At 33.6% G+C, this 11,426-nt stretch overlaps 1 protein-coding gene across 1 annotated transcript in view; it reads left to right on the plus strand.

The window, feature by feature from the left end:
* Positions 1–9,367, plus strand: part of LOC132704155 (alpha-2C adrenergic receptor) — a 347,733-nt gene extending 338,366 nt beyond the window's left edge. The window contains exon 5 of the mRNA XM_060673975.1: positions 1,884–9,367. Coding sequence (XP_060529958.1) covers positions 1,884–1,971 — 88 coding nt within the window. The 3' untranslated portion in view covers positions 1,972–9,367. The remainder of the gene's footprint in view (positions 1–1,883) is intronic.
* The last annotated feature ends 2,059 nt before the right edge of the window (positions 9,368–11,426 follow it).

Below are 11,426 nucleotides of genomic sequence, written 5' to 3' on the forward strand. Positions count from 1 at the left end.
CGTTGTTGATGATGATGGCTCAGCAGTTTTAGATTAAAGCTTGATTGTGAATTCGGATAGTATTGTCAAGGAAATGAGATTTTTGCAATTTTTGTTATTTACTTTGACTAAAACATTAAACGTTTTTGTTTAATGATTTCGTATCTCCCTTGGCTTTTGAGAGTAGAAACAAAAATCATGAAAACAGACGAAACGTATTTCTACGAATATTTATTTTTTCGACCCCATGATAACTTCCGAGTTCCAAAATATTAACATTAAAGAAAACGACAAAAATGACTGCCATAAGCTGCACGTCAGGATTTTCGCACTCAAATGTTTAACAGATATGCTAGGCAAAACATCCCTTCCGTGCAATTAAGCTTTCTCTAATCCTCTAAAGATGCCGAAAAAAATATAAATTAATATATTGTTATATAATATAGCCATCAAGGCTGCAGTAAAGCGATGGCGTCATTAAAGTTTATCAAACCGAATCACAAAGCACATTAACTATTCAGTATTCATCTGCACAAGCCAGGCAAGTTATATATACATATATATATATATATATATATATATATATATATATATATATATATATATATATATATATATATATATATATATATATATATATATATATATATATATATATATATATATATATATATATATATATATATATATATATATTCTCACGTATTGATTCACGGATGGAAAAATGTGATGACACTATATTCCGGGATATCATCCGTTCGCTCGTTGAACTCCGACTGGAATCCTGCATCCGACTGGAATCCTGCAAATCTTGCATCCGACTGGAATCCTGCAGACGTTTCGCCAAAATCTCACTTGGCATCTTCAATGCTTGCGCTCCGGTGTTCGAAGTGTTTTCGGAGCGCGAGCATTGAAGATGCCAAGTGAGATTTTGGCGAAACGTCTGCAGGATTCCAGTCGGATGCAAGATTTGCAGGATTCCAGTCGGAGTTCAACGAGCGAACGGATGATATCCCGGAATATAGTGTCATCATATATATATATATATATATATATATATATATATATATATATATATATATATATATATATATATATATATATATATATATATATATATATTCTGTAAAGTTTGATTGACGTATCTCTTAACCTAGGTTTATATAAAAAAAATTTGTCTCGTTTTTTTTAAATGACAATTTTTTAGTCACCAACATGTGTCGAGGTGTTTTTTGAAATACCCTGTGGAAGACAAATGAAACAGATGGAGTACAGGGCTATTTTAAAGTATTGCCAATAGTGATATGCAAGTGGCACTTATTATTTTCAGAAACAAATCCAATACAAGTCAGCATAGTTTAGAGAATATTTTTTATATTCATTGCACATTGATTGATTCATGTTTCGGGTTAACACGAACTGTAGCAAAGATAATTACGAAATGTCACGACTGTTTAACAACTAAGGTATGTTAGGAAAACTAACCCTTTTTTCCATGGTCTACTCATGAAAAAAATAAAATTAATTATGTATGCACAGTCACAAGACTAAAATTATTAAAAGACATACGGGGTGTTAAAAAAATAGAAATATAGTTTATATATTAAAATTTGTGAGTTGAAGAAGAAAATTGACGAGCTCAAAAGGGTACTTAAGTGAATTAAATTTCGCAAATCGCTCTGTATCTAACAATTCAACATAGCTATGACATTTATGCTTTCATTTCATGAAAAGGCAGCATTGAGTCACAAAAACTATTTGTTGTATCAATAAGGGAGATTGCGTCGTAAAACCAATAAAAATTAGACACACCATCGTGTTTCTCGTTTAACAAATGACCGGCTTTTTATCGTACTATTTCGTAATATCGTATTTTATAACTAACGACGTATTTCAATTTCCAGGTATATGAATTCCGCGTTGAACCCCGTCATCTATACCATTTTCAACAAAGATTTCCGGCGAGCATTTAGACGTATCCTGTTCAAGTGATGTTTAGCATACGTGTGCTGCTACGAGTGCGTAAGTCGGCGGATTCGAACTGCGCAGTACCGCAGCGCACCAATAGGACTGTACAGATTTTGAATTTATTCGGTTTTAATTAGTGAACAAATAAATAATATCGTGCTGTGTTTAACAAACGACAAAACCGCTATGCAATTCCTGAAGCAGTGCTGTGATTAAGTTTGCAATCGACGATAAGCTTTCGAAAACGCGATTCCATGGAGTTTTGGAAAAAACAATAATAAAATAAAAATGTTTGGTCTTCGTCGGGGTTGGCACTGACAGTATTCAGTATTAAAATACCCCTAACGATTTCTTTTGAGGAACTAAAACATTTTTTTTTCGATTTATTACAGTAGCAATAAATATTTTTTCTCATAGCTTTTAATATACGAAAAAAGCAAAAATACGTTACTACGCGTCTTTTATGTTTCGACACTGCCTTTCAGTGGAACAAAATTGTATTTTCCTCCAAAGCCTAGGCATAAATTCGCGTATTCCATTTCATATTTGTTTCCAATTGTTTTTAGCGTTCGAAATTTGTAACTCCCCAAGGTACATTGATGATGTTTACGCTGTTGCGAATGAATACTGCGCAGAGCAATAAATCCGATAATAACAGCTAACGAACTGGTCGTTTGTGAAACACGGTCGCACTCTTATTATTCTGTCGACAATCCTCATCTTATATTATTTTTATTCATGTTTAATGGAGACCATTCTTATTGATTCTCTATATTTAAAAAATTTAGATTATTTTAAAAACCAAAGTGGGCAGTTTCAATGACTCTTTTTTTCTTTCTATGTACTATATTAAATTGCGCTTTTGACTGTGGCATATCATTTTAGTCTTTCATACGAAATTTGATCAATATCATTGCTTTTTTTCATAAGGCATTAAGAATTTTTAACGTGTTGTTCACGTTTAACCAAGACATATCGACAGCTTTATTGCATCTATTATATTTTTGAAACAATCAAAATCTGCACAAAATCAAAAGCTGACAATAATATAAACATTCGTATGACACTAGGTTTTAGAAGATGATCTAAATTGCCGAAAAATATTAAAAATGCTACAAAAATTAAATCTGCGTAATATAACAAATATTTAACGAGCTAAATTCACAATGACGCGTGCCTGAATAAGTACTCTTCGATTGGCGCTGATGTCATTTGTTAGTTTTCATTAGTTTCAAAAATTTGCTGCTGCTCCCCTAATTCATATTATTCAAAATTGTCTCCCATTCAATCCTCGTTTCAAATAGAAATATTACTTGATTATCCTTTTTTTCTGCCAATTCTTACTGCTACTATCTCGAAACATTCACTCATTTGCAGGAAACTGCCTAATAAGCGACGTCACGATCTAGTATAGCTTAATGAAACAATCTAAAACATGTTTTTGCAAGAGGTTGGCTGCTGGGATCAGTAGCTATATAGAATTCTATCTTTTTCTCTTCTTGAGTTAATTTTACCAACTGCACGGATTTTCGGACTCATAGTCCCACTGCAGGTGCAAACTTAATGATCAAACTGCTTTATTGTAATTTTATATATTTATTTATTTAATAAATGCAAATTACATTTTAAATCGAAACATTTTAAATAGGAAAGTCATAAAACTGATCGCCGATTTATTTCTCTAGAGCATTTTACGATCGTCATTAAATTACGACTTTAATCCAGTTTCGGTGATGTCTTTAAAACTAACGTCGTTAGTTCATTTTAATAAGAGGGAGAGCAATTAATTATCTTGCTTTTTCTAATATAATTCAAAAATGCGATTCCACATAGGAAATAAGCTTGTCGATGTTATCAGCCAAATTTAAGAGCAATCTTAAACACGGACGCAGTTCACTAACGGGTGTGCTATTTTCTGGCATTTTTTTACAAAAGCATCATGAATCAATGCTTCTGATTATAAATTTACGGTTGTGCAACAATCAGTGATCCTGTATTTCAATAAGCGACTTTATCTGAATATTCATTATGTTTACACATATTAAGCATTTAAGTTTTTTTTTTATTCCATTTTAAAATGACGACAAGAAATCTCTTATTTAGGGTCAACAAGTGTTTATTTCTAATCTATAGGTACTCATTCTTAATTGTTTTTGAGCTTGCGATTTGGTTTAAAATAAATGTTACAATCAGAATATCTCTAAAATGGAGTGTTTTACCGAAATAAATGAAGTTTATATTTTTATTTAGAAATCGTAACTCGTAATCGTAATCTATAAATTCAAAAAGCCCCTAATCAAAGTTTTTATGTCGATACCTAAAAAACAGCTTGAGCTACAGAGAAGTTAGAATTTCTTTAACTAAATTATAACACCCAACATCTTATTGATCGTGTCACATTCCAACCTCTTTCTTGGCCTCTTGAAGTGGTTTAATAAACTGAATGAAGGATAAATTCTATTTTTATTCAGCACAAAAGGCGACTGTAGTACAATAACGTATTGCAGAATCCACTGCTACACAATGTCTTATTTTTAACAATTTAATTTTTATTTTTTAAGACTTCTTAAAAATTGCCGTTTGACTTTAGGGAAGCTTGAAAAATATTTTGTTTAAGCCATATAATCGTACATTTTGTCCATGTTCAGTGAGGGCATATTAGTTTCTTTTGCTGGCGCTTTAACAATTCAAATGTCCAAATGTAGCGTCAGCCATCAATAATTGTCATTATGAGTTTAATGTCACGATTAATGCGCGGATGCGAGATAAATCTACAATTAGGGATTAGTTTAATTAGGCTAATTGCTGGTAGGATTACGAAGTTAGGGCACGTAAGTTTAGCTAAACTAAATGCAATACTAGTCATCTAAATAAACCCGCATTTGCCATTTCGAAGTTGCAAGATTGATTTTGCAATTAGCATTTTGGTTGTGCCGGAAATTGCGATTTGAGAATGTTCTCTTGCTTACTTGACACAGTTTTTCTTTTGTGTTTCAACTGACGTGAAATTCCTTTCACTTTTGCATATTTTTTCCACAAATTTAATGGTAATTTTAAAAAAGCAGCTGTTGCTATTAATTTTTTCTCTGCGTTTTGTGAATTGAAAGAGGGCATCCGCCATAGTGTCAAGAATTTCATTTTGAGATTTTGTCTATTTCTGAGAGCCGTAGAATAACCAGGATGAAGAACAAAGAAAAAAAGTTTGTTTGTACCGTGACTGTGTACTGTTTTTTACCAAATTAGTGCATTATATTTTTTAATGTTTTAATTAAGTTATCAATGGATTTGGCTAAAATAAATCTGCATTTTTACATAAACAAAATTTAATTTGGGTGTGTTTGGTTGGTTTGTCAAGCAATTCGGCTGCATTGCGACTGTCCATTTTGGATTTATCTAATTAAAATAAATATGGAGCAATGACTACCACTGTGATAATATAACGCTTTTATTCTGAAATTTATAGTAAATAGTTTTACCTTTAAATTGGAGAGTTATTAATAATTACGTGTTAATGAACAAAACAACTATTTGATGTTTAGGATAATGATTTTTCTCTTGTAAATATTTAGGTGAATATATTGTACTAATAAACTTTAATTATATGAAATTTTAATACTTTTAAGTTTTATACGGTGAGAGCGACGAGTCTCGTCCAAATAATTGTCTGTTTATGGTGGAACCTGGGTGTGCGGCGGTTTGTCGATCCTTCGAAGTTCATGATATGACACCCAAATATTCAATGTGTTATCAAACTTTCAAATTTTGCTCGCCTCTCGTTACTATTTTGGATTGTTTTGCTTTGTTATGCTTTGGTACATACGAAATAAGTATGTTCATGATATTTATATAATACAATATAGCTGTAGTATAATTTAGTTAGATATTCGACCGAAAATTTGTGTCTGAATTAATTTTCCATTTGACAAATTTTCTGTTGTCTCAGCGAACAAGGAGGATAAATATTCAAAGACAATTAAATGGAAATACCAGTAGCCATAGTGATACAAGAAGGACTGGTCATCGATCGACTGTGTATTTTTGAACAATAAGGAGATAGTAAATAACCTGAACCCCATTTAACTTTGTATTGCATATAATTTCGACGAAAATGGAACTCTTCATTACAGTTACAATTACAATTAACCACTTAACATATTTTTGTGCGACAACTGACCCCTTAGCAATTTCGTTCTTCGTTCTTTCTTTTCTGCCCTTCTTTTGTCGTCTAATGGGGTAACTAGGTAATTGACAATGACAACTACGCCAGACCTACAGACACGGCCTAGGAAATCTCTCTGCAAATTATGTCCTCGTCGCACCGCCATATTCGCTTACAATTAAAAGGGCATTAACGATCCGCCGGCAAACTACTAATTCCGCTTAATTAGTTAATTTAAAATCCCGCAGAAAATTAAACTTTTACGAGGCGGAGGACGACGACGACGACGAGCTCCGGTATCCGGAAAAATAGAGAAACGGACCGGACTCTTTCAAACATTTAATAAAATTCCAATAACTTCGACATTCCGTGTAACATAACGGCGACGTAAAATTTTGTTATTTCGTCTTTTTGTTCTCTGTACGGCTTTCGGGACGCTGCGGAAACTGCCATCCCGACGGGCCGGTCGTCCAGTGGCGTCGCGATCGAGGGCAAATTTTGGATTTCCTTTGAGACACTTTTTTAGGAAATGTTCCACCGTTTCTGCATTTTTGTACGACCGGTATATTTGAATCCGATTAAAACGTTCTATGCCATCTAATTCTTACTATCGCTATCTCGGCACGTGTCCTCCTCCAGAGATCTTTACTGAACTCCCTCTTCAAAAAAAAGATGCTTTCTTCTTCACTGACAGTGCGAATTTAAGATCTTCTTCGTTGCTGGGTTCTAATGTTTACATAATGTCGTTCGGTATTCTACCCTCTCCTCTTCAGAAGTGCATTTCTGCGACATTTAGTTTTTTTGTGAGGCCATACTTCAGAGCTACATGTTATTGCGCTTCTTACCATGGATTTGTAAATCAATTTATTTTGTTATCTATATTTATGTTTTTGTCCCATACTGTACTGCATTTGTTCCTTGAATGTTTCTTTCAACTATGTAAGCTTTTTAAATTCCTAGTACACACTCTGTCCATTTCAAAACAAGCAGACAGTCTCAATGAGGCAATTAAACTTTATCAATTAATTTTTCAATGAGAATGACAATGGCATTGTCAATTACCAAGGAAATGAATCAAATCATCAAACATCCACATAAACGTTATATAAATATGAATATACCAGACCGAAAGATACATTTCGAAACACTTTGAATTGAAAATATCCGAGTCTTATGGTATTGGCTGAAAATGTCTCCTTTCAATGAGCTTGTTATTTGATATTATATTGTTGGTCGGGTTTATTTGTTCTCGTCTATAAGTAATTTATTTACACAATTTCCAGGTGTAAGTCTACATTATTACCATTTAATGAATTCAATTTTATAATTCATAACCCTGCTGTACAAGCAAAAATTGATCGCTTATCTCGACTTCCCCAAAACTAAAAGACAATATTGTCAATCACCTGAAATGACTTAAAAAATCTATTCAAATGCTGTCAATAAGCAGTAAGCTATCCAACTACTACTAATGGGTATTTTTTAATTTTACGTAAATCGATTACGAATGCTACGCCACTGTCGATCGGCGATATCTCCGAATTTCGGACATTAGCGATGACCAGTTGCTATTTGATCAATAAACGCGAGTGTTTGTAGCGGATCCTGAAATATGGCTATACGAAAGAGTAATTTTAAGCTCAGAAGTCTCATTGATTCGAAGATTATTTTCACTGACGCGAGAAGCAAAAGGTCATTCTCTTTTTAGGTATACGTTTTTAGCGGCCGGGTGGCGGATAAATTGATAATAAACGTATGAATCGATAAATTCGTCGGATTCGTGGCCTTTTGTGTTTAGATTTTCTCATTTTCGAAGGCTGCAAAACCCCCACCAGAAGTAAGATAAAGCGTCGAGTCTCTACCGTCCCCAGAATTTAATTCCGTTTTATGGGTTTTAACACAAATAAGACTACAAGTTTTTACATGTGATAGAAATGAGGAAGACCTCCTTTGAAACAAGGATTCGAGGAAAAAATCCAGGACCCAAGAAAAGTTTATTTTTAATTTATTAATAAACCATTCTGTTTTAACTTTTCCATTTTAAAATTATTTTCCTAAATAAGCTTTGAAATAATTATTTTGTACTACAAAATACCGAGCTGTTGGAAATTTTAATTAATTTTTTTATTTATAACTTACTCTGTTCAAAAAATGATTGTATGATTTTTTGTTTTCCTAAAAATATAAACGTTTATTTTTTTTTTCACCATGAATGCAACAGATAAGCTAATCTAAAAAAGTTTTTGTCACTTTCGTTTCATCTATTTTTTTGCTAAAAAGTCGGGTCAGTAATTAGTTATTTCGGAAATTGTGGCAAAACAAAGCAAAATACCAATGCAAACTAAACAAAATGCCCGCAACTGGGAGTCTAAAAAGTTCGCTTCAACGTGTTTTGCACTGCCCACCGATTTGTTCCACTCAAAACGCCATTTAATTTTAAGGCGAATCGCCGCCGTCACCCAGAACAAATTAAATGGAGCCGATTATGATTGGAGAGTGTTTAAAAAATTTGACTAGAATAGACACCAATATATCAAAACCCCTAGAGGCCGATCATTCTCTTGTTATACTCCCTGGACGCTATAATATTTTTCCAACAAAGTACAGTATGTCCCAGATGAAATTACGTATATGGGAATATTGGAAACCCCACGAGATGCAAAGTGCGTTAATTGGAAGCAAGGTTGGCATTCGTATGAGCGGTATCTTAAATGGGTACCATTCAATTCTGTAAATACAGAGTAAAGAACTAAATTGTAGGTTTTACAAAAAATTCCAAATTCTACAAATATTTGATTTGAAACTTTCTTACCTGCTACCGACTTTGTATTTCCTACAGTTCGAGTTATGTCATTTTATACGGGATACGCTTTATAACAAAGAAGTACATTTGTTGCCTTTGGTAAAGTCTCTAGGGGGAGTCTTCCACGAGGGTCGCGCCATCGGGTTGTTCTTTTAGATTTTTTGATTATTCCTTGTGCAACGAAACTATTGGTGCTAATTGACTGGTAGATAACCGGAACTAGGGTTAATCACAGGTAGCCGTGGTTCCGGTACCGAGACAACCCGTGTCCGACACGGTACCGAAAACGCTCGAGCCCGCGTCTTCGGTACCCGAGGCCTGCGCAGCCCTACTTATCTTGTTACGTCTTTAGACCTATTGTTACAGAAAAGAACATTTATTGCCGCTATAAATACTGTCCTAAATTTGTGTGTGTAAGTTTTCCGTGGACACTATTACTACTATCAAATTGTAAGATTATGATATAAATAAATCAAAATATAAATCTTACGTGGGGGTGTTTTATTTACGTATGCGGCGATCAGAGCAGAACAATCTGTCTACAAGTTTTAGTTCATTATTAGTCGAGAATATATTGGGGCCTCCCTAGGGACATGTAGGACATAAAGGAACTATATTCTATAATGTCGGGGACATTGGTTCATTTTTACTCCCAGGAGCACAACAATCGCATTCTTGAACGCCCAGGACTCTGTATCTGGTGGCCCATTAATAAAGGACGCCGGCCATATCTCAGGAACCGTTAGTCATACAACTAAGAAAAAAATTATTTTCAAGTTGATAAAATGGCCGCTAGGGGGCTTATCCTCTACTACAAAACAGAAAAAACGTGTTTTCTCGAAAATATTCCAAACTAACCCATACCAAAGTTAGTTTTAGCGTAAAAACACAGAAAGTAAGTAGAAACGGCATGGCAAGTTTTTTTTTTCCTTTGAGATATAAATAAAAATGTGTTTATTAAACATATTTTTCAACCATGGCATAGTACCAAAGACGAAAGACGTTCCGTAGGAAGCTTATATTTTCTCCTAATGCAATAATCAATTATAGTTAAAAAATGAATCATCAATATAGTTTATTAATATATTACATGTTATTGTCAATATTGGCCAGTCGAGTCTACTATAAATATTCTTCAAAACTAAACTAAGTTCGTCGAAATCGGATTAGACAAAAAAAAAGTTATTCAACTTTTTCTAAAACAATATTTGACCCTTTCCCTACTCTTAATTTGACGAGATAGAAAAAAATAGTTCAAACAAAAAGGCATCCTTATCTAGAGTAAATTACGCTAAAACTAATTTTGATGTAGGTTAATTTGGAATATTTTTGAGAAAACCCTTATTTTAAAGTAGAGATTGCGCCAATTATAAGCCATTTTATGAACTTGAAAATAATTTTCAGCGTTTTCTCTTGGCCGATTTACCTATTGTTTTTTCAAAATTGTCTAACGGGTCATCTGGTACAGTGTGGGTGCTTATTACAGTGTCAATCTGAACGTAAACCAATGTATTTCAAAGTTTCAAATCCAAACAAGGGACGAAAAAGTGACAGCCTAACCTTACATTTTGGTTTGATGTTATCCGCCATTCGTCAAATTTTGTTTTATTTTTGCGCTTTAGTTTTAAACATCGACAACTAACAAGCAGTAAGAATATGAGCAGAATGTGAACAAAATACTAGGTAGGTTTTTGTTAGTCAGATGGAAATCATAATAGTGGATGTTGTATATATAAGTCCTGAGATTCAAAAGGGCAAACTCACCCCAACTTATACGGAAAAGGTTACAGATGCAATGTGAAAACAAGTAACTGCAACTTTAAATTCAAAATCCGGAGGTATCATTATGTCAGTGCATATATATGTTCTTTGTTTCTTCGTAGACCTGGAGGAGACCTGGAGACAGTGGGGCCACAATACTAATATTCAATATTTAAAGGAAATCGTTAGAACTTCCACCAAATAATGAATACTTCATTTTGACATATAATACTGGTCTAGTTCTTGGCTTGAGGTTGTCCAGTAATACTTGCATTTTTCTGCTACTTCTAAATAGTTAGTCATGATTACATTAGCGAAATATTTTTTTCTAATCCTCAGTTTATATAACACACCTTTTAAAACACATAAAACCAACTAAATATCAACTTTCGAGGATAGAATCTCAGCGAGAGCTTGCTTTCTATTGGGGGAAATTCTTGAAAGTTTCGCGAATACAACTTAACCGTTTTAGGGTGAACCACGCCCATTTTCCGGGCGAGTAAACATTTTTTAAAAATCCAAGAACACCGATGCTTGAACCTCAGCAATCCGCTATCGAAGTCGGCCATTGTTGATGCCCACAATTAAATCGCAACTAACATGACAATCTGGAAGTTAGTTTCACTAACAAAGCAGTTGATGTAAATTCAGCATACCGTATTATGACGTCAAGGCGGTATACTCGATGAGTTCGAGGATGGGTTCCCTGTCCATTTATTTAATTTCTCACTTATTTATTTGAAAATTATGTTGAAA

Source organism: Cylas formicarius, unplaced genomic scaffold (genome assembly GCF_029955315.1).
Source record: "Cylas formicarius isolate icCylForm1 unplaced genomic scaffold, icCylForm1.1 PGA_scaffold_6__28_contigs__length_40554024, whole genome shotgun sequence".
NCBI lineage: Eukaryota > Metazoa > Arthropoda > Insecta > Coleoptera > Brentidae > Cylas > Cylas formicarius.